A 23859-nucleotide genomic window follows, 5' to 3' on the forward strand; every position below is an offset into this window, starting at 1 on the left:
TGTCCAGGATAAGATAACATTCCCAGGGATGGGGATTCCATGGATGTCCAGCAGCAGGATAAGATAACATTCCCAGGGGTGGGGATTCCATGGATGTCCAGGATAAGATAACATTCCCAGGGATGGGGATTCCATGGATGTCCAGCAGCAGGATAAGATAACATTCCCAGGGGTGGGGATTCCATGGATGTCCAACAGGATAAGATAACATTCCCAGGGATGGGGATTCCATGGATGTCCAGCAGGATCAGGATAAGATAACATTCCCAGGGATGGGGATTCCATGGATGTCCAGCAGGATAAGATAACATTCCCAGGGATGGGGATTCCATGGATGTTCAGGATAAGATAACATTCCCAGGGATGGGGATTCCATGGATGTCCAGCAGGATCAGGATAAGATAACATTCCCAGGGATGGGGATTCCATGGATGTCCAGCAGGATCAGGATAAGATAACATTCCCAGGGATGGGGATTCCATGGATGTCCAGGATAAGATAACATTCCCAGGGATGGGGATTCCATGGATGTCCAGGATAAGATAACATTCCCAGGGATGGGGATTCCATGGATGTCCAACAGGATAAGATAACATTCCCAGGGATGGGGATTCCATGGATGTCCAGCAGGATAATCCAGGGATGGGGATTCCATGGATGTCCAGCAGCAGGATAAGATAACATTCCCAGGGATGGGGATTCCATGGATGTCCAGCAGGATCAGGATAAGATAACATTCCCAGGGGTGGGGATTCCATGGATGTCCAGCAGCAGGATAAGATAACATTCCCAGGGATGAGGATTCCATGGATGTCCAGGATAAGATAACATTCCCAGGGGTGGGGATTCCATGGATGTCCAGCAGCAGGATCACATTCCTAGGGGTGGGGATTCCATGGATGTCCAACAGGATAAGATAACATTCCCAGGGATGGGGATTCCATGGATGTTCAGCAGGATAAGATAACATTCCCAGGGATGAGGATTCCATGGATGTTCAGGATAAGATAACATTCCCAGGGATGGGGATTCCATGGATGTCCATCAGGATCAGGATAAGATAACATTCCCAGGGGTGGGAATTCCATGGATGTCCAGCAGCAGGATAACACTTGGACACTTCCAGGGATGGGGCAGCCACAGTAATTCCCTGGAAATGGGTTGGAAGGAGTTGCATCCCTCTGCTTTTCCCATCCCGCTGTGCCAGGGAGGTCCGGGGGGGCGGGGACCAAACCTGGATGGGGGAAGGGGACGGTGAGTTCCCAGGATCTGTGGAGGGAGGGATGGATGGAGGGAAGGAGGGATGGATGGAGGGAGGGATGGATGGAGGGATGGATGGAGGGATGGATGGATGGAAGGAAGGAGGGAGGGATGGAGGGATGGAAGATGGATGGATGGAGGGAGGGATGGATGGAAGGAGGGATGGATGGAAGGAGGGATGGATGGAGGGAGGGAGGGATGGATGGAGGGAGGGATGGATGGAGGGAGGGATGGATGGAGGGAGGGATGGAAGATGGATGGATGGAGGGAGGGATGGATGGAAGATGGAGGGATGGAGGGATGAAGGGAGGGATGGCGGGATGGAGAAATGGAGAGATGGATGGAGGGATGGAGGGATGGATGGAGGGATGGAAGGAAGAATGGAAGGAAGGAAGGAAGGAAGGAAGGATGGAAGGAAGGAAGGAAGGATGGAGGGATGGAAGGAAGGAAGGATGGATGGAAGGATGGATGGAAGGAAGGAAGGATGGAAGGAAGGAAGGAAGGATGGAGGGATGGATGGAGGGATGGATGGAAGGAAGGAAGGAAGGAAGGATGGAGGGATGGATGGAAGGAAGGAAGAATGGAAGGAAGGATGGAAGGAGGGAGGGATGGATGGAAGGAAGGAAGGATGGAAGGAAGGAAGGATGGAGGGATGGATGGAAGGAAGGATGGAGATTCCACCCCCTCAGAGAGGTCCTCCCCGGCTGCAGGAGCAGAACCTGCCCCGGGATCCGGGACCGTCCGAGGGCTGAGCAGGCAGGGGAGGGGGGACGGGATTCCACGGGCCGGAGGAGGCTCCTGGCAAATCCAGGTGGGCATTTTGCCCCTGGAGACCTCCAGAGCTGGATTTCCCATCATCCCAGGCCACCCCGAGCCACCCCTGGTATCTCCCACCCCCGGGAGACGGGAAGTGCCGGGAGAGCGGGAACGGGAAGGTCCCAGGGTGTGGAGCAGCCCCGGCCCGCCCCGATCCAAGGATTTGGGGAGCCCCAGGCCCGGAGCCGGCCTGGCTGGGCTGGAAACAGGATCTCCAGGGGGGATCCAGTTACAGGTGACCCAGACAGGCTCCAGTGTTTCCATCGGGGAAGGGAGCGGGGCCGGAACATGAATTATGGAACACTTGGAAAGGGAAGGTTGGGCAGACGCTGCTGAATAATTAACTCCTTCCTGCTCCCGCTGCCAGGGCTGGGAGGGATCCAGGGAAGGAGAATGTTATCCCAGGGTTGGGGGGGATCCAGGGAAGGAGAATGTTATCCCAGGGCTGGGGGGGATCCAGGGAAGGAGAATGTTATCCCAGGGCTGGGAGGGATCCAGGGAAGGAGAATGTTATCCCAGGGCTGGGGGGGATCCAGGGAAGGAGAATGTTCTCCCAGGGCTGGGAGGGATCCAGGGAAGGAGAATGTTATCCCAGGGCTGGGGGGAATCCAGGGAAGGAGAATGTAAATCCCAGGGTTGGGAGGGATCCAGGGAAGGAGAATGTTCTCCCAGGGCTGGGAGGGATCTGGGGAATGAGAATGTTATCCCAGGATTGGGGAGTTCCAGGGAAGGAGAATGTTATCCCAGGGCTGGGGGGAATCCAGGGAAGGAGAACACTATCCCAGGGTATGGAGGGATCCAGGGAAGGAGAATGTTATCCCAGTATTGGGAGGGATCCAGGTAAGGAGAACGTTCTCCCAGGGTTGGGGGGAATCCAGGGAAGGAGAAGGTTATCCCAGGGTGTGGAAGGATCCAGGGAAGGAAAATGTTCTCCCAGGATTGGGAGGGATCCAGGGAAGGAGAACGTTCTCCCAGGGTGTGGAGGGATCCAGGGAAGGAGAATGTTATCCCAGGGTTGGGGGGAATCCGGGGAAGGAGAAGGTTATCTCAGGGCTGGGAGGGATCCAGGGAAGGAGAACGTTATCCCAGGATTGGGGGGTTCCAAGGAATGAGAACGTTATCCCAGGATTGGGGGGATTCAGGGAAGGAGAATGTTATCCCAGGATTGGGGAGTTCGAGGGAAGGAGAATGTTATCCCAGGACTGGGGGGGATCCAGGGAAGGAGAACGTTCTCCCAGGGCTGGGAGGGATCCAGGGAAGGAGAACGTTATCCCAGGAATGGGAGTGATCCAACAAGGAGAATGGGAGGGATCCAGGGAAGGAGAATGTTATCCCAGGATTGGGGAGTTCCAGGGAAGGAGAACGTTCTCCCAGGGCTGGGGGGATCCAGGGAAGGAGAATGGGAGGGATCCAGGGAAGGAGAATGTTATCCCAGGATTGGGGGGATCCAGGGAAGGAGAACGTTATCCCAGGGATGGGGGGGATCCAGGGAAGCAGAATGTTATCCCAGGATTGGGGAGTTCCAGGGAAGGAGAACGTTGTCCCAGGACTGGGAGGGATCCAGGGAAGGAGAACGTTCTCCCAGGGCTGGGGGGAATCCAGGGAAGGAGAATGGGAGGGATCCAGGGAAGGCTAGTGGGAGGAATCCAGGGAAGGAGAACACTATCCCAGGATTGGGATGTTCCAGGGAATGAGAATGGCAGGGATCCAGGGAAGGAGAACGTTATCCCGGGATTGGGAGGGATCCAGGGAAGGAGAATGTGTCCCCTCGGGAGGTTGGGCCATCCACCCTTGGCTGGGTGTCACCACCCAGCTTGGGGTGGAAAAGCTGGACTGGCTCCGACACTCCGGCTTTTCTCATGGAATTGTCGGATCCCGACGTGGCTCGGGTTGGAAGGGGCTGAGAGCCCAGAGGGGCTCCAGGAGAGCTGGAGAGTGTTACCGACAGCATTCCCTGGGAAAGGCTGCTCCCAAACCCTTCCTCTTTTCCAATCCCAACAGCGTTCCCTGGGAAAGGCTGTTCCCAAACCCTCCCTCTTTTCCAATTCCAACAGCGTTCCCTGGGGAGGGCTGTTCCCAAACCCTCCCTCTTTTCCAATTCCAACAGCGTTCCCTGGGAAAGGCTGCTCCCAAAACTTCCCTCCTTTTCCAGCATTCCCTGGAAAAGGTTGCTTCCAAAACCTCCCTTATTTCCAGCGTTCCTGGGAAAGGCTGCTCCCAAACTCTTCTTCTTTTCCAATCCCAACAACGTTCCCTGGGAACGGCTGTTCCCAAACCCTCCCTCTTTTCCAATCCCAACAGCATTCCCTGGGATGGGCTGCTCCCAAACCCTCCCTCTTTTCCAATCCCAACAGCGTTCCCTGGGAAAGGCTGCTCCCAAACCTCCCTCTTTTCCAGCATTCCCTGGGAAATGCTGTTCCCAAACCCTCCCTCTTTTCCCATCCCAACAATGTTCCCTGGGAAAGGCTGCTCCCAAACCCTCCCTCTTTTCCAGCATTCCCTGGGAAAGGCTTCTCCCAAACCCTCCCTCTTTTCCAATCCCAACAACATTCCCTGGAAAAGGCTGTTCCCAAACCCTCCCTCTTTTCCCATCCCAACAATGTTATGTGGGAAAGGCTGCTCCCAAACCTCCCTCTTTTCCAGCATTCCCTGGAAAAGGCTGCTCCCAAACCCTCCCTCTTTTCCAATCCCAACAATGTTATGTGGGAAAGGCTGCTCCCAAACCCTCCCTCTTTTCCAATCCCAACAGCATTCCCTGGAAAAGGCTGCTCCCAAACCCTCCCTCTTTTCCAATCCCAACAGCATTCCCTGGGAAAGGCTGTTCCCAAACCCTCCCTCTTTTCCAATCCCAACAACATTCCCTGGAAAAGGCTGCTCCCAAACCCTCCCTCTTTTCCCATCCCAACAATGTTCCCTGGGAAAGGCTGTTCCCAAACCCTCCCTCTTTTCCAATCCCAACAGCATTCCCTGGAAAAGGCTGCTCCCAAACCCTCCCTCTTTTCCCATCCCAACAATGTTCCCTGGGAAAGGCTGTTCCCAAACCCTCCCTCTTTTCCAATCCCAACAACATTCCCTGGAAAAGGCTGCTCCCAAACCCTCCCTCTTTTCCAACATTCCTGGGAAAATCCTCTCTCCCATCTCCCCCTTTTCCCCCTGTGCCGGGGGCTCCGCTCCGGGATCTCCCACCTCCTCGGGAGGGAGAACCGGAAGCCAAGCAAGCCCCAGATCCTGGGATAACTTTTCCCGGGAGGCCCTTCCCCGGCGGATCCGGGCCCTGCCGCCCTGAGCGGGGTGTCCTTTGCTCCGCAGGCTCCTGGGAACGTTCCGGATGGTTCTGCAGGAGGTGGTGCAGGAGGGGCAGCTGGAGGTGACGGACACGCTCGTCGACGACAACAACTCGGCCACGCAGGTGGGATGGGGAGGGGGGGACAACACAAACAACTGCCTGTCCCTCTGTCTGTCTGTCTGTCTGTCTGTCTGTCCCCACCCCTGGGGGACCCTCCCCAATCCCTGCATCCTCCGGGGCCAGGACTCCTGATCTGAAGGAACGAGGCAGCTGGGAACGTCCTGAGGGGAAGGAGGAGCCGGGATTTTTCTGTGGCGTGGGAGGTTTGGGATGGGGACAAACGGGGAGGGATCCGAGCGTGGGTGGGGAGCGCCACGGCCCAGGGATGGGATCCCGGAATCCCAGAGCGGTTTGGGTGGGAAGGGAACCTCAAAGATCTTTTTATTCCCACCCCTGCCACGGGCAGGGACACCTCCCGCCGTCCCAGGTTGCTCCAACCCGGCCTTGGACACTCCCAGGGATCCAGGGGCAGCCACGGCTTCTCTGGGAATTCCAGCCCAGCCCCTCCCCACCCTCCCAGCCAGGAATCCCTTCCCAATCTCCCCCCAAATCTCCCCTTTCCCACTGGGATCCATTCCCTGGTTCCTGTCATTCCAGGTTCTGATCCAAAGTCCCTCTCCCGCTCTCCTGGAGCCCCTTCAGGCTCTGGAAGGGTCACTCCTGTTCCCACCAGAGCTGGGAGGGATTTGCCCTTTGGGTTCCCAGCAGGATTCCGGGTCCCTTCTCCCTTTGCAACTCCAGGGGCTCCAAACCGCCCTTTCCCAGCCTTTGGTCCAGCAAACTTTGGGATAAGTTTGGACTGAGGGAGCCTCGGGAAGAGAGACCCCGGAGGGCAAGGCCTGGGATATCCCACGTGGAAAATGCCAGTGGGAATGTCAATGTGGGATAGATCCTGGCTGGGAGGGGCTGGGCTGGAATTCCCAGAGAAACTGTGGCTGCCCCTGGATCCCTGGGAGAGTCCAAGGCCGGGTTGGATTCCCTGGGATAGCGGGAGGTGTCCCTGCCCATGGCAAGGAGTGAAATGAGATATTTAAGGTCCCTTCCCACCCAAACCATTCCAGGATTCCCTGTTTCCCAGCCGGGCTCTGAGGCCCCTCCTCAGCCCTGGGTTAGTTCATCCCAAACCCACCGGTTTTGTCCTCGGGAATTCGTGTGTATTTGATTCCATCCGTTGATTTTTCCTCCCCCCGTGACACTGAAAGCTCGGAAAAATCCGGGATTTCCTCCTTTGGAGCGTCCTGTTCCTTTAATCCCGACAAACCGAGGGAGAGCAGCCGGAGTTATTTCTCCCAGCATCCCAGATCTGCTCTCCTTGCGTTTTTTCCTTCCCTCCTCGGGCCCATTCCCGGTGTTTTTATTGCTTTAATTCCCCCTTCCCCCTCCGGGAGCAACCACCTCCTGCCTCTTCCCAATGAATCCACTCAGCTCTTCCCAATGAATCCACTCAGCTCTTCCCAGTGAATCCACTCAGCTCTTCCCAATGAATCCACTCAACTCTTCCCAATGAATCCACTCAGCTCTTCACAGTGAATCCACTCAGCCCTTCCCAATGAATCCACTCAGCTCTTCCCAGTGAATCCACTCAGCCCTTCCCAATGAATCCACTCATCCCTTCCCAATGAATCCACTCAGCTCTTCCCAATGAATCCACTCAGCCCTTCCCAATGAATCCACTCATCCCTTCCCAATGAATCCACTCATCCCTTCCCAATGAATCCACTCAGCTCTTCCCAATGAATCCACTCAGCTCTTCCCAATGAATCCACTCAGCTCTTCCCAATGAATCCACTCAGCTCTTCCCAATGAATCCACTCAGCTCTTCCCAGTGAATCCACTCATCCCTTCCCAATGAATCCACTCAGCTCTTCCCAATGAATCCACTCATCCCTTCCCAATGAATCCACTCAGCCCTTCCCAATAAATCCACTCATCCCTTCCCAATGAATCCACTCAGCTCTTCCCTGAATCCACTCATCCCTTCCCAATGAATCCACTCATCCCTTCCCAATGAATCCACTCAGCCCTTCCCAATGAATCCACTCATCCCTTCCCAATGAATCCACTCAGCTCTTCCCAATGAATCCACTCATCCCTTCCCAATGAATCCACTCAGCTCTTCCCAATGAATCCACTCAGCCCTTCCCAATGAATCCACTCAGCCCTTCCCAATGAATCCACTCATCCCTTCCCAATGAATCCACTCAGCCCTTCCCAATGAATCCACTCATCCCTTCCCAATGAATCCACTCAGCTCTTCCCTGAATCCACTCATCCCTTCCCAGTGAATCCACTCATCCCTTCCCAATGAATCCACTCAGCTCTTCCCAATGAATCCACTCATCCCTTCCCAATGAATCCACTCAGCTCTTCCCAATGAATCCACTCATCCCTTCCCAATGAATCCACTCAGCCCTTCCCAATGAATCCACTCAGCTCTTCCCTGAATCCACTCATCCCTTCCCAATGAATCCACTCATCCCTTCCCAATGAATCCACTCATCCCTTCCCAATGAATCCACTCATCCCTTCCCAATGAATCCACTCATCCCTTCCCAATGAATCCACTCATCCCTTCCCAGTGAATCCACTCATCCCTTCCCAATGAATCCACTCATCCCTTCCCAATGAATCCACTCAGCCCTTCCCAATGAATCCACTCATCCCTTCCCAATGAATCCACTCAGCCCTTCCCAATGAATCCACTCATCCCTTCCCAATGAATCCACTCAGCTCTTCCCAATGAATCCACTCAGCTCTTCCCAATGAATCCACTCAGCTCTTCCCAATGAATCCACTCAGCCCTTCCCAATGAATCCACTCATCCCTTCCCAGTGAATCCACTCAGCTCTTCCCTGAATCCACTCAGCCCTTCCCAATGAATCCACTCAGCTCTTCCCAATGAATCCACTCATCCCTTCCCAATGAATCCACTCATCTCTTCCCAATGAATCCACTCAGCCCTTCCCAATGAATCCACTCAGCTCTTCCCAATGAATCCACTCATCCCTTCCCAATGAATCCACTCAGCTCTTCCCAATGAATCCACTCATCCCTTCCCAATGAATCCACTCAGCCCTTCCCAATGAATCCACTCAGCTCTTCCCTGAATCCACTCATCCCTTCCCAATGAATCCACTCATCCCTTCCCAATGAATCCACTCAGCCCTTCCCAATGAATCCACTCATCCCTTCCCAATGAATCCACTCAGCTCTTCCCAATGAATCCACTCATCCCTTCCCAATGAATCCACTCAGCTCTTCCCAATGAATCCACTCAGCCCTTCCCAATGAATCCACTCATCCCTTCCCAATGAATCCACTCATCCCTTCCCAATGAATCCACTCAGCCCTTCCCAATGAATCCACTCATCCCTTCCCAATGAATCCACTCAGCTCTTCCCTGAATCCACTCATCCCTTCCCAGTGAATCCACTCATCCCTTCCCAATGAATCCACTCAGCTCTTCCCAATGAATCCACTCATCCCTTCCCAATGAATCCACTCAGCTCTTCCCAATGAATCCACTCATCCCTTCCCAATGAATCCACTCAGCCCTTCCCAATGAATCCACTCAGCTCTTCCCTGAATCCACTCATCCCTTCCCAATGAATCCACTCATCCCTTCCCAATGAATCCACTCAACCCTTCCCAATGAATCCACTCATCCCTTCCCAATGAATCCACTCATCCCTTCCCAATGAATCCACTCATCCCTTCCCAGTGAATCCACTCATCCCTTCCCAATGAATCCACTCAGCTCTTCCCAATGAATCCACTCATCCCTTCCCAATGAATCCACTCATCCCTTCCCAATGAATCCACTCAGCTCTTCCCAATGAATCCACTCATCCCTTCCCAGTGAATCCACTCAGTTCTTCCCAATGAATCCACTCAGCTCTTCCCAATGAATCCACTCATCCCTTCCCAATGAATCCACTCAGCCCTTCCCAATGAATCCACTCATCCCTTCCCAGTGAATCCACTCAGCTCTTCCCAATGAATCCACTCAGCTCTTCCCAATGAATCCACTCAGCTCTTCCCAATGAATCCACTCATCCCTTCCCAATGAATCCACTCATCCCTTCCCAGTGAATCCACTCAGCTCTTCCCTGAATCCACTCATCCTTTCCCAATGAATCCACTCAGCCCTTCCCAATGAATCCACTCAGCTCTTCCCAATGAATCCACTCATCCCTTCCCAATGAATCCACTCATCCCTTCCCAATGAATCCACTCAGCTCTTCCCAATGAATCCACTCATCCCTTCCCAATGAATCCACTCAGCCCTTCCCAATGAATCCACTCAGCTCTTCCCTGAATCCACTCAGCTCTTCCCAATGAATCCACTCAGCTCTTCCCAATGAATCCACTCATCCCTTCCCAATGAATCCACTCAGCTCTTCCCAATGAATCCACTCAGCTCTTCCCAATGAATCCACTCAGCTCTTCCCAATGAATCCACTCATCCCTTCCCAATGAATCCACTCGGCCCTTCCCAATGAATCCACTCAGCTCTTCCCTGAATCCACTCAGCTCTTCCCAATGAATCCACTCAGCTCTTCCCAGTGAATCCACTCATCCCTTCCCAATGAATCCACTCAGCTCTTCCCAGTGAATCCACTCAGCTCTTCCCAATGAATCCACTCAGCTCTTCCCAATGAATCCACTCAGCTCTTCCCAGTGAATCCACTCAGCTCTTCCCAATGAATCCACTCAGCTCTTCCCAATGAATCCACTCATCCCTTCCCAATGAATCCACTCAGCTCTTCCCAATGAATCCACTCATCCCTTCCCAATGAAACCACTCAGCTCTTCCCAGTGAATCCACTCAGCTCTTCCCAATGAATCCACTCAGCTCTTCCCAATGAATCCACTCATCCCTTCCCAATGAATCCACTCATCCCTTCCCAATGAATCCACTCATCCCTTCCCAATGAATCCACTCATCCCTTCCCAATGAATCCACTCAGCTCTTCCCAATGAATCCACTCAGCTCTTCCCAATGAATCCACTCAGCTCTTCCCAGTGAATCCACTCATCCCTTCCCAATAAATCCACTCAGCTCTTCCCAATGAATCCACTCAGCTCTTCCCTGAATCCACGCATCCCTTCCCAATGAATCCACTCAGCCCTTCCCAGTGAATCCACTCATCCCTTCCCAATGAATCCACTCAGCTCTTCCCAGTGAATTCACTCAGCTCTTCCCAATGAATCCACTCAGCCCTTCCCAATGAATCCACTCAGCTCTTCCCAATGAATCCACTCATCCCTTCCCAATGAATCCACTCAGCTCTTCCCAATGAATCCACTCAGCTCTTCCCTGAATCCACTCATCCCTTCCCAATGAATCCACTCATCCCTTCCCAATGAATCCACTCAGCCCTTCCCAATGAATCCACTCATCCCTTCCCAATGAATCCACTCATCCCTTCCCAATGAATCCACTCAGCTCTTCCCAATGAATCCACTCAGCTCTTCCCAATGAATCCACTCAGCTCTTCCCAATGAATCCACTCAGCTCTTCCCAATGAATCCACTCAGCCCTTCCCAATGAATCCACTCATCCCTTCCCAATGAATCCACTCATCCCTTCCCAATGAATCCACTCAGCTCTTCCCAATGAATCCACTCAGCTCTTCCCAATGAATCCACTCAGCTCTTCCCAATGAATCCACTCAGCTCTTCCCAATGAATCCACTCATCCCTTCCCAATGAATCCACTCGGCCCTTCCCAATGAATCCACTCAGCTCTTCCCAGTGAATCCACTCATCCCTTCCCAATGAATCCACTCAGCTCTTCCCAGTGAATCCACTCAGCTCTTCCCAATGAATCCACTCAGCTCTTCCCAATGAATCCACTCAGCTCTTCCCAGTGAATCCACTCATCCCTTCCCAATGAATCCACTCAGCCCTTCCCAATGAATCCACTCATCCTTTCCCAATGAATCCACTCATCCCTTCCCAATGAATCCACTCAGCTCTTCCCAATGAATCCACTCAGCTCTTCCCAATGAATCCACTCATCCCTTCCCAATGAATCCACTCAGCTCTTCCCAATGAATCCACTCATCCCTTCCCAATGAATCCACTCAGCTCTTCCCAGTGAATCCACTCAGCTCTTCCCAATGAATCCACTCAGCTCTTCCCAATGAATCCACTCATCCCTTCCCAATGAATCCACTCATCCCTTCCCAATGAATCCACTCAGCTCTTCCCAATGAATCCACTCAGCTCTTCCCAATGAATCCACTCAGCTCTTCCCAGTGAATCCACTCATCCCTTCCCAATAAATCCACTCAGCTCTTCCCAATGAATCCACTCAGCTCTTCCCTGAATCCACGCATCCCTTCCCAATGAATCCACTCAGCCCTTCCCAGTGAATCCACTCATCCCTTCCCAATGAATCCACTCAGCTCTTCCCAGTGAATTCACTCAGCTCTTCCCAATGAATCCACTCAGCTCTTCCCAATGAATCCACTCATCCCTTCCCAATGAATCCACTCAGCTCTTCCCAGTGAATCCACTCATCCCTTCCCAATGAATCCACTCATCCTTTCCCAATGAATCCACTCATCCCTTCCCAATGAATCCACTCAGCTCTTCCCAATGAATCCACTCAGCTCTTCCCAATGAATCCACTCAGCTCTTCCCAGTGAATCCACTCATCCCTTCCCAATGAATCCACTCATCCCTTCCCAATGAATCCACTCAGCTCTTCCCAATGAATCCACTCAGCTCTTCCCTGAATCCACTCATCCCTTCCCAATGAATCCACTCATCCCTTCCCAATGAATCCACTCAGCTCTTCCCAGTGAATCCACTCAGCTCTTCCCTGAATCCACTCATCCCTTCCCAATGAATCCACTCAGCTCTTCCCAATGAATCCACTCAGCTCTTCCCAGTGAATCCACTCATCCCTTCCCAATGAATCCACTCAGCTCTTCCCAATGAATCCACTCATCCCTTCCCAATGAATCCACTCATCCCTTCCCAATGAATCCACTCAGCTCTTCCCAATGAATCCACTCATCCCTTCCCAATGAATCCACTCAGCTCTTCCCAGTGAATCCACTCAGCTCTTCCCAATGAATCCACTCAGCTCTTCCCAATGAATCCACTCAGCTCTTCCCAATGAATCCACTCATCCCTTCCCAATGAATCCACTCAGCTCTTCCCAATGAATCCACTCAGCTCTTCCCAATGAATCCACTCAACTCTTCCCAATGAATCCACTCAGCTCTTCCCAATGAATCCACTCAGCTCTTCCCAATGAATCCACTCATCCTTTCCCAATGAATCCACTCAGCTCTTCCCAATGAATCCACTCATCCCTTCCCAATGAATCCACTCATCCCTTCCCAATGAATCCACTCATCCTTTCCCAATGAATCCACTCATCCCTTCCCAATGAATCCACTCATCCCTTCCCAATGAATCCACTCAGCTCTTCCCAATGAATCCACTCAGCTCTTCCCAATGAATCCACTCATCCTTTCCCAATGAATCCACTCAGCTCTTCCCAATGAATCCACTCAGCTCTTCCCAATGAATCCACTCAGCCCTTCCCAATGAATCCACTCAGCCCTTCCCAATGAATCCACTCAGCCCTTCCCAATGACTTTGGATGAGGGAAGGGGGGACTCTGGCTGAGGGAAGGAGAGACTTTGGATGAGGGAAGGGGAGACTCTGGATGAGGGAAGGGGAGACTCCAGGATGAGCCGGGAGCTGATGGAACCGGAACATCTCCCGGTTTTTCCAGGCGCTCCCTCCCTTTCCCACAGGCCTCTCTCTCCATCGAGATCCGTTACCAGGCCCTGGAGGGGCCGCTGGGATCCTGGAATGACAAGGAATTCCTGGAGACGCCCTCGGAAGGGGACGGGGGGGACCCCCTGGAGACCGACGGGCTCCTGGCCGGGCACCGGCGGGGCCTGGAAGCTGCTCCCGGGAAATCCCGGCAGCTCCCGGACAGGAGATTCCGCAGGTACCGCCGGGGGGGATCGGGGGGTGGTGGGATGGGGCTGTGCCATCCTGGGAATGCTCCCGGGGCTGTGCCATTCCAGGGCTGTGCCATCCCAGGGCTGTGCCATCCCGGGAATGCTCCTGGGGCTGTGCCATCCCAGGGCTGTGCCATCCCGGGAATGCTCCCGGGGCTGTGCCATTCCAGGGCTGTGCCATCCCGGGAATGCTCCCGGGGCTGTGCCATCCCAGGGCTGTGCCATCCCGGTGCTGTGCCATCCCAGGGCTGTGCCATCCCAGGGCTGTGCCATCCTGGGAATGCTCCCGGGGCTGTGCCATTCCAGGGCTGTGCCATCCCGGGAATGCTCCCGGGGCTGTGCCATCCCAGGGCTGTGCCATCCCAGGGCTGTGCCATCCCGGGAATGCTCCCGGGGCTGTGCCATTCCAGAGCTGTGCCATCCCAGGGCTGTGCCATTCCAGGGCTGTGCCATCCCGGGAATGCTCCCAGGGCTGTGCCATCCCAGGACTGTGCCATCCCAGGACTGTGCCATCCCAGGGCTGTGCCATCCCGGGAATGCTCCCGGGGCTGTGCCATCCCAGGGCTGTGCCATCCCAGGGCTGTGCCATCCCGGGAATGCTCCTGGGGCTGTGCCATCCCAGGGCTGTGCCATCCCAGGGCTGTGCCATCCCGGGAATGCTCCCGGGGCTGTGCCATTCCAGGGCTGTGCCATCCCAGGGCTGTGCCATTCCAGGGCTGTGCCATCCCGGGAATGCTCCCGGGGCTGTGCCATTCCAGGGCTGTGCCATCCCGGGAATGCTCCCGGGGCTGTGCCATCCCAGGGCTGTGCCATCCCAGGGCTGTGCCATCCCGGGAATGCTCCCGGGGCTGTGCCATTCCAGGGCTGTGCCATCCCGGGAATGCTCCTGGGGCTGTGCCATCCCAGGGCTGTGCCATTCCAGGGCTGTGCCATCCTGGGAATGCTCCCAGGGCTGTGCCATCCCAGGGCTGTGCCATCCCGGTGCTGTGCCATCCCAGGGCTGTGCCATCCCGGGAATGCTCCCGGGGCTGTGCCATTCCAGGGCTGTGCCATTCCAGTGCTGTGCCATTCCAGGGCTGTGCCATCCCGGGAATGCTCCCGGGGCTGTGCCATCCCGGTGCTGTGCCATCCCGGGAATGCTCCCGGGGCTGTGCCATTCCAGGGCTGTGCCATTCCAGTGCTGTGCCATTCCAAGGCTGTGCCATCCCGGGAATGCTCCCGGGGCTGTGCCATCCCAGGGCTGTGCCATCCCGGGAATGCTCCCAGGGCTGTGCCATCCCAGGGCTGTGCCATCCCAGGGCTGTGCCATCCCGGGAATGCTCCCAGGGCTGTGCCATCCCAGGGCTGTACCATTCCAGGGCTGTGCCATCCCAGGGCTGTGCCATCCCGGGAATGCTCAGGAAGACACCGAGGATCATTAAAGGGACATAGAGCTGGACCAACATCCCTCCAGCTGTGCCAGGGGAGGCTCAGCTGGGACGTTGGGAACAATTCCCGCATGGAAAGGGTCATCCAGCCCTGGAATTGGTGGAACCCCATCCCTGGAGGGGTTTAAGATCCCTGTGGATGTGGAATTGGGGACACAGATCCGTGCTGGCCTTGGCAGTGCTGGGAATGCTTGGGTTCCGTGATCTCCAAGGGTTTTTCCAACCTGACCCATCCCTAAGGATCCTGTGCCATCCCGGCGCTGTCCCAGCTCCCCCCAATTCCCTGGAATGTCCAGGCCTGGGATCTTTCCTGCTCCCCCAAACCTGACTGGGAATGGGACCCTGAGGGATTTTGGGAGCCCCTCCCGAGTCTCTCCCCCGGACACAGCTCCTGCTCTGGGGGGGGGTTTTTAACCTCCCTTGGAAAAAATTCCGTCCTCTCCTCGCTGCGTGGCCGATTCCGGGGTTTCTCGGGAAGCAAAATAACGGATAAGGGGCTTTGGGAAGTGCAGCGGCTGGAAAAGCTCCCGGGGATCCCACGGAACAGCCGGGCCGAGACCTTCCTGCATCCGGGGATTTTCCAGCCCCGGCCCATCCGCTGCTCCCACGGGAAACCCCAGGGAGCCACCGGGGAAAATATTCCCAAATATTCCCACCTGCTGTGCCCTGGACACGGGTCCGGAGTGGCCTCGGCAGCGCCGGTCGGACTCCGCGGCCTCCGAGGGAACAAGGGGCATTTTCCCTCGGAAAGCGCCGCAATTCCAGGATTCCCAGGGCAGGCTGGGCCGTCCGGCTCCCGCTGCTCCCGCCGCCCTCTTCCCTGCCCTCGGTGCCCGATGCCAAGGAGGGATTTTATCCCGTTTTCCCCCCCCCGTTCCCAGCAGGCTGGAGGAGGACGAGCTGTACTTCCACAGCGAGGACGAGCTGCTGGGAGAGGGCGATTCCCTGAGCCAGGAGGGCTCCCTCCCGGCCAGGTAGGGCCACCCCAGCCCGGCCTGGGGGGCGTTTGCTGTGCCGTGCCATTCCCGCCTTTTCCCCGGATCCCCGGGAATGTCCGAGGCCGGGCTGGAGCAGCCTGGGATGCGTTGGAGCAGCCTGGGATACGTTGGAGCAGCCTGGGATAGCGGGAGCTGCCGGGGTTGGAAGCGGACGGACTTTAGGATCCCTTCCCACCCAAACCGCTCCGTGATCCCAGGATTCCCGGCGGGGTTGGAATGACCGGGATAAACGGCAGGATCGGGAGCCGCCGGGTGGTTTTATCCCTCCCCGGAGCCGCCGGCGCAGCATCCCAGGTTTTCCAGGTTTCCCCTTCTCCTCCGGGGGCGGAATAATTTCCGCCGGGATTTCGCGCCCTCGGGCGTTCGTCCTGTCAGGAAAAAAGAGGATTTTTTTCCCCCCCTGGAGCTGGGGAAAAATCAGGGATGGGGAGAACACGGGGTGTTGCTGGTCTGCCTCGGAGCCGGCTCCTCCTCCTCCTCCTCCTCCTCCTCCTCCTCCTCCTCCTCCTCCCGCGCCGTTCCCGCTCCGTGTGCGGATAAAGCGGGAAGCGGGAATGCTGCTGGAGTTAAACCGGGATGGGATTGTTTATTATCATTGTTATTTATTATTATTTGTGTGGTTTGGGTGCAATAATAATAATAATTAATAATAATAATAATAATAATAATAATAATGATAATAATGATAATAATGGATCCCCTGTGAGAATTCCTGCTGCATTCCCGGTCCTTGGCTGCCGGTGGGGAGGAGCGATGGAACGGCTGGATGGATGGGAATTCCAGGATGGAATGGGATCCAGGGGGGATAGGAGGCTGCAGCTGGGGTGTCCCCTCCTTTTCCACGTGCCACTGGCCAGGATGCCCCCGGATCCAGGGATCAGCCGTGCCCGGATCCAGGGATCAGCCGTGCCCGGATCCAGGGATCAGCTGTGCCCGGATCCAGGGATCAGCTGTGCCCAGATCCAGGGATCAGCTGTGCCCAGATCCAGGGATCAGCCGTGCCCGGATCCAGGGATTGGCCATTCCCAGATCCAGGGATCAGCTGTGCCTGGATCCAGGGATCAGCTGTGCCCGGATCCAGGGATCAGCCGTGCCTGGATCCAGGAATCAGCCATACCCGGATCCAGGGATCAGTCATGCCTAGATTCTGGGATCAGCCGTGCCCGGATCCAGGGATTGGCCATTCCCAGATCCAGGGATCAGTCATACCTGGATCCTGGGATCAGCCATACCTGGATCCAGGGATCAGCCATTTCCGGATCCAGGGATCAGCCGTGCCCGGATCCTGGGATCACCCATGCTCAGATCCAGGGATCAACCGTGCCCGGATCCAGGGATCAGCTGTGCCCGGATCCAGGGATCAGCCGTGCCTGGATCCAGGAATCAGCCATACCCGGATCCAGGGATCAGTCATGCCTAGATCCTGGGATCAGCCGTGCCCGGATCCAGGGATCAACCGTGCCCAGATCCAGGGATCAGCTGTACCCAGATCCAGGGATCAGCCATGCCCAGATCCAGGGATCAGCTGTACCTGGATCCAGGGATCAGCCATTCCCAGATCCAGGGATCAGCCATTCCCAGATCCAGGGATCAGCCGTGCCCGGATCCAGGGATCAGCCATACCCGGATCCAGGGATCAGCCATATCTGGATCCTGGGATCAGCCATACCCGGATCCAGGGATCAGCCATATCTGGATCCTGGGATCAACCATGCCTGGATCCTGGGATCAGCCGTGCCCAGATCCAGGGATCAGCCATACCTGAATCCGGGGATTGACTATTCCCAGATCCAGGGAACAGCCATGCTCAGATCCAGGGATCAGCTGTGCCTGGATCCAGGGATCCACCATTCCCAAATCCAGGGACCAGCCATGCCTGGATCCTGGGATCAGCCATACCCAGATCCAGGGATCGGCTGTGGCCAGAATCAGTCCCAGCTTTTTTCCCTTGGAATCCCTTTTCCCTGTGTGTCTTCCCAGTTATTTTCCCTTGGAATCCCCTTTCCCTCTGTATCTTCCCACCTTTTTTCCCTTGGAATCCCCTTTCCCTCTGTGTCTTCCCAGCTTTTTTCCCTTGGAATCCCCTTTCCCTCTGTGTCTTCCCACCTTTTTTCTCCTGGAATCCCCTTTCCCTCTGTGTCTTCCCAGCTTTTTTCTCCTGGAATCCCCTTTCCCTCTGTGTCTTCCCAGCTTTTTTCCCTTGGAATCCCCTTTCCCTTTGTGTCTTCCCACCTTTTTTCTCCCGGAATCCCCTTTCCCTGTGTGCCTTCCTACCTTTTTTCCCTTGGAATCCCCTTTCCATCTGTGTGTTCCCAGCCTGATTCTCTTGGAATCCCCTTTCCCTGTGTGTCTTCCCAGCTTTTTTCTCCTGGAATCCCCTTTCCCTGTGTGTCTTCCCAGCTTTTTTCCCTTGGAATCCCCTTTCCCTCTGTGTCTTCCCAGCTTTTTTCTCCTGGAATCCCCTTTCCCTGTGTGTCTTCCCAGCCTGATTCTCCTGGAATCCCCTTTCCCTGTGCGTCTTCCCAGCTTTTTTCCCTTGGAATCCCCTTTCCCTCTGTGTCTTCCCACCTTTTTTCTCCTGGAATCCCCTTTCCCTCTGTGTCTTCCCAGCTTTTTTCTCCTGGAATCCCCTTTCCCTCTGTGTCTTCCCAGCTTTTTTCCCTTGGAATCCCCTTTCCCTGTGTGTCTTCCCACCTTTTTTCCCTTGGAATCCCCTTTCCCTCTGTGTCTTCCCACCTTTTTTCCCTTGGAATCCCCTTTCCCTCTGTGTCTTCCCACCTTTTTTCCCTTGGAATCCCCTTTCCCTCTCTGTCTTTCCACCATTTTTCCCTTGGAATCCCCTTTCCCTCTGTGTCTTCCCACCTTTTTTCTCCTGGAATCCCCTTTCCCTGTGCGTCTTCCCAGCTTTTTTCCCTTGGAATCCCCTTTCCCTGTGTGTCTTCCCAGCTCGTTTCTCCTGGAATTCCCTTTCCCTGTCACCCAGGGATAGCGGGAGATGTCCCTGCCCATGGGATCGGATGGGATGGGATGAGATGGATGGATGGATGGGATGGATGGGATGGAATGGGATGGGATGGGATGGGATGGGATGGGATGGGATGGGATGGGATGGGATGGGATGGGATGGGCTGAGCTCCCTCCTGCTCAAAAAGGAGCCTCCCGCAGCTTTCCGAGGGAATGGGAAGGATTTTCCATCACCACTGGGATAAGGGCAGGGCTTTCCAAGGGAAAAGCAGCTGGGAATTCCTCTCTCCCCCTTCCCACCATCCCGGTTTGGCTCCCACCCGAATCCATCCCGACTGTACGGCAGGAGAAGGGAGAGGAGCTGGGGGTGGGGAGGAGCAGTTCCCTCCCAGCCCGGGCTCAAACATCCCCCCAATCCCGGTCCGGGTCCCGCAGGGATCCATCCCATGGACCCCCTGGAATGCTGGAGGGAACAGGGATCCCGTGGACCCCCTGGAATGCCGGGGGGAGCACCCCGGGGTTCCGTGCATGGCGTGCTCTGCTGTGGTGCCGTGGTGTCCCGAGGCTCTCCCTGCCTGGAGCAGATCCCATCCCGTTTTCCAAACCCCCCCCCTGGCAGGGGGAAGAGCCCCCCCCCGTGTCCATGTCACAACCTTTTCCCTCCTCTCTCTCCCTGCGAATTCCCAAGCCTGGGAGACGAAGCTGAAGAAGAGCAGCACGGCAGGTAACACCCCCCCCCATCCCAATCCCGAAATCCCCCCTGGATGGGGCGGATGAACCTTCCCAGTCCTTAAATCCAGGCTTAAATCCCAAACCCTGGAGGCCCAGCCCTGTTAAATCCCGTTCCTGGTTTTCCCTGGGGTTCCCACCCGGCCCAGAATCCGTGGAGGGGGGAACAGGGATGTGGGGTGGGGGGGACCTGTCGTGTCTCTGGTGTGGCCCCTGGAATGGCTTTGGCTCGGGATCTGTTGGGAAGGGGGGGTGGGAGGCCCAGGAATCACCCTCCGGAATAATCTGGGAAGGGGTTTGGGGAGGGAAAGGGGCTTCCCTTCCCGTGGCCTCGGGAAGCTGGGCCCGAATCCATGCGGGAAGGGCACGGGAAAGGGTCTGGGATGGGTGAAAAATAGTTGGAAAGGGGTAGAAAAAGGGAACAGGGATGAGCTGGAGGGATCTGGGCACTTCCAGAGCCCCATCCCTGAGCTGTGGGATTTGGGATGAGCTGGAGGCGTGTGGGCACTTCCAGAGCCCCATCCCTGAGCTGTGGGATTTGGGATGAGCTGGAGGGATCTGGGCACTTCCAGAGCCACATCCCTGAGCTGTGGGATTTGGGATGAGCTGGAGGAGTGTGGACACTTCCAGAGCCACATCCCTGAGCTGCGGGATTTGGGATGAGCTGGAGAGATCTGGGCACTTCCAGAGCCCCATCCCTGAGCTGCGGGATTTGGGATGAGCTGGAGAGATCTGGGCACTTCCAGAGCCCCATCCCTGAACTGTGGGATTTGGGATGAGCTGGATGGATGTGGGCACTTCCAGATGTGGGGTAGGGGGAAAATCAACATTCCTGGCGGGATGGGACACCCTCTGGATGTGGGGTAGGGGGAAAATCAACATTCCTGGCGGGATGGGACACCCTCGGAATGTGGGGCAAGGGAGGGGAATCAACATTCCCGGTGGGATGGGACACCCTCTGGATGTGGGGCAGGGAGGGAATCAACATTCCTGGTGGGATGGGACACCCTCTGGATGTGGGGCAGGGAAGGAATCAACATTCCTGGAGGGGATGGGACACCCTCTGGATGTGGGGCAAGGGGGGGAATCAACATTCCAGGAGGGATGGGACACCCTCTGGATGTGGGGTAGGGGGAAAATCAACATTCCCGGTGGGGTGGGACACCCTCTGGATGTGGGGCAAGGGAGGGGAATCAACATTCCAGGAGGGATGGGACACCCTCTGGATGTGGCACCTCGGGACGTGGGGCAGGGGTGGGCTCGGTGCTCTGAGGGAATTCGTAGGGATAGCTCAGAATTCCAAGGATTCCGGGGGGGGGGGCTGAAATTCCCAGCTCCAGGTGGGATTTGGTGCCGGGTCTCAGGAATGTGGACGGGCAGGAAAAGCAGGAAAAGGTTCCTTCAAATCCATGGAATAGATGCTCCCTGGGGAGCCTGAAAAGTGGGAAAAGGTGCCTTCAAATCCATGGAATGGATGCCCCCTGGGGAGCCTGAAAAGCGGGAAAAGGTTCCTTCAAATCCATGGAATGGATGCCCCCTGGGGAGCCTGAAAACTGCCCCCCCAGCCAGGTTTTCCTTAGGGAATGGGGTGATGGAACACCCCGGGCTGGAATTCCCACCCTCCCAGTTCTCCTGGAGCTCCCCGGGCTGGGAATTCCCACCCTCCCGGTTCTCCTGGAGCTCCCTGGGCTGGGAATTCCCACCTTCCCAGTTCTCCTGGAGCTCCCTGGGCTGGGAATTCCCACCCTCCCAGTTCTCCTGCAGCTCCCTGGGCTGGGAATTCCCACCTTCCCAGTTCTCCTGGAGCTCCCTGGGCTGGGAATTCCCACCCTCCCAGTTCTCCTGCAGCTCCCTGGGCTGGGAATTCCCACCCTCCCGGTTCTCCTGGAGCTCCCTGAGCTGGGAATTCCCACCTTCCCAGTTCTCCTGGAGCTCCCCGGGCTGGGAATTCCCACCCTCCCTGTTCTCCTGGAGCTCCCTGGGCTGGGAATTCCCACCCTCCCGGTTCTCCTGGAGCTCCCTGGGCTGGGAATTCCCACCCTCCTTGTTCTCCTGGAGCTCCCTAGGTTGGGAATTCCCACCCCCCTTGTTCTCCTGGAGCTCCCTGGGCTGGGAATTCCCACCCTCCCGGTTCTCCTGGAGCTCCCTGGGCTGGGAATTCCCACCCTCCCGGTTCTCCTGGAGCTCCCTGGGCTGGGAATTCCCACCCTCCCAGTTCTCCTGGAGCTCCCTGGGCTGGGAATTCCCACCCTCCCGGTTCTCCTGGAGCTCCCTGGGCAGGACTGTCCCTGTTCCCTCCCTGCTCCCTCCCTGCCGGGGGGGGGCAGCTCCAGGAATTTTAATGGGATTTTAATGGCTTGTCTCTCTCTCTCCCCGGTGCCTTTCCCAGGATTCAGTTTAACGATGGATACAAGTCGGTAGCCAGGTACCCGAATGTCCTGCCCGGCAGGATCTGGGATTTTGGGGGGGTTTTGCTCCCAGCCCAGCCCATCCCGGACACTCCAAGGTCCATAAATGTGTGGCTGTCCGGGAATAAATCCCCCCAGGATTTGGGATACGGGCCGGGCTGGTCCTGTGCTCCCCCTGCAGCCAAATCCCACGGGAGCAGGAGCTGGAGGGACAGGACACAGGGAATGGATCCCAGTGCCAGAGGGCAGGGAGAGACGGGAGATTGGGAAGGGATTCCTGGCTGGGAGGGTGGGGAGGGGCTGGAAGAGAATTCCCAGAGAAGCCGTGGCTGCCCCTGGATCCCTGGGAGTGTCCAAGGCCAGGTTGGATCCCCTGGGATAGCGGGAGGTGCCGGGGTTGGAATGGGATGAGCTTTAAAATCCCTCCCAGCCCAAACCGTTCCGGGATTCTGGGATACTCAGGCTTCAAGTATCCATAAGGTGCAGCTTTCCCTTGGGAAAGCTTCCGTGCCAGGTGACTCCAGAGTCACCCACGAGCATTTCCAGGTGGGACAGGGAAGGAATTCCTCTGGGACAGCCCGGACAGACCTGGTCACTCCGGATTAACTGGGGATGGGGCCGATCTGTGGATAAATAAAACACGGGAGGATGGGAAGGGATTCCTGCCTGGGAAGGTGGGGAGGGGCTGGAATAGAATTCCCAGAGAAACTGTGGCTGCCCCTGGATCCCTGGGAGTGCCCAAGGCCGGGTTGGATCCCCTGGGATAGCGGGAGGTGCCGGGGTTGGGACTGGATGGGATTTAAGGTCCTTTCCCACCCAAAGCATCCCATGATTCCCGAGTATCCCCTTCCCATGGGATGTGGGAGGCTCTGGCTGGGGAGGGTGGTTGTTCCTTCCTCACATTCCCGCTCCCGGTTTTGTCTCTCCCGAGCAGCGAGGACCCCGAGGATCCCAGGTACGGGGTGTGGTGTCCCTGCTTCCCTCTGGGAATGCTGTGAGCCTGTGTGTGACCTGGCCGTGCTGTTCCCGGGGTCTGGAGCCAGGGACAGGCCCTGCTGATCCCTGATCCAGGAGCGGGATCCAACTTCCCGGGATCCCCCTTCCCCTCCTGCCCGAATTCCCTCTGTCCTCTCGTGGTTCCAGCAAGGACACAACTCCTGCTGCTCAGGGACCTTCCAAAGGAGCTGGGAGGGTAATGTTTGTCTGTCTGCCTGGCCATCCGTCCATCCTTCCATCCATCCCTCCATCCATCCCTCCATCCATCCCTCCATCCGTACATCCATCCATCCACCGTACATCCATCCATCCATCTATCCATGCATTCATGCATCCATCCTTCCATCCATCCCTCCATCCATCCTTTCATCCTTCCCTCCATCCATCCATCCATCCCTCCATCCCTCCATCCCTCCATCCATCCCTCCCTCCCTCCATCCATCCCTCCATCCCTCCATCCATCCCTCCCTCCATCCATCCCTCCATCCATCCCTCCATCCATCCCTCCCTCCACCCATCCATCCATCCCTCCCTCCATCCCTCCATCCCTCTATCCCTCCCTCCATCCCTCCATCCCTCCCTCCATCCCTCCCTCCATCCCTCCATCCCTCCATCCTTCCCTCCATCCATCCATCCCTCCCTCCATCCATCCCTCCCTCCATCCATCCATCCCTCTATCCCTTCATCCATCCATCCCTCCATCCATCCCTCCATCCCTCCATCCATCCCTCCATCCATCCCTCCATCCATCCCTCCCTGCCTCCATCCCTCCCTCCATCCCTCCCTCCATCCATCCATCCCTCCACCCATCCATCCTTCCATCCATCCATCCCTCTCTCCATCCCTCCACCCATCCCTCTCTCCATCCCTCTCTCCATCTCTCCATCCCTCCCTCCATCCCTCCATCCATCCATCCCATTG

At 56.3% G+C, this 23859-nt stretch overlaps 1 protein-coding gene across 1 annotated transcript in view; it reads left to right on the forward strand.

The window, feature by feature from the left end:
- The window catches only part of OTOF (otoferlin), a 161696-nt gene that overhangs the window by 30360 nt on the left and 107477 nt on the right, over nucleotides 1–23859 (forward strand). The window contains exons 5-10 of the mRNA XM_032683676.1: nucleotides 5386–5485; nucleotides 13204–13403; nucleotides 15728–15817; nucleotides 19494–19529; nucleotides 21924–21959; nucleotides 22877–22897. Of these exons, the coding sequence (XP_032539567.1) occupies nucleotides 5386–5485; nucleotides 13204–13403; nucleotides 15728–15817; nucleotides 19494–19529; nucleotides 21924–21959; nucleotides 22877–22897 (483 nt within the window). The remainder of the gene's footprint in view (nucleotides 1–5385; nucleotides 5486–13203; nucleotides 13404–15727; nucleotides 15818–19493; nucleotides 19530–21923; nucleotides 21960–22876; nucleotides 22898–23859) is intronic.

This window comes from Chiroxiphia lanceolata, chromosome 3 (genome assembly GCF_009829145.1).
Source record: "Chiroxiphia lanceolata isolate bChiLan1 chromosome 3, bChiLan1.pri, whole genome shotgun sequence".
Classification (NCBI taxonomy): Eukaryota; Metazoa; Chordata; class Aves; order Passeriformes; family Pipridae; genus Chiroxiphia; species Chiroxiphia lanceolata.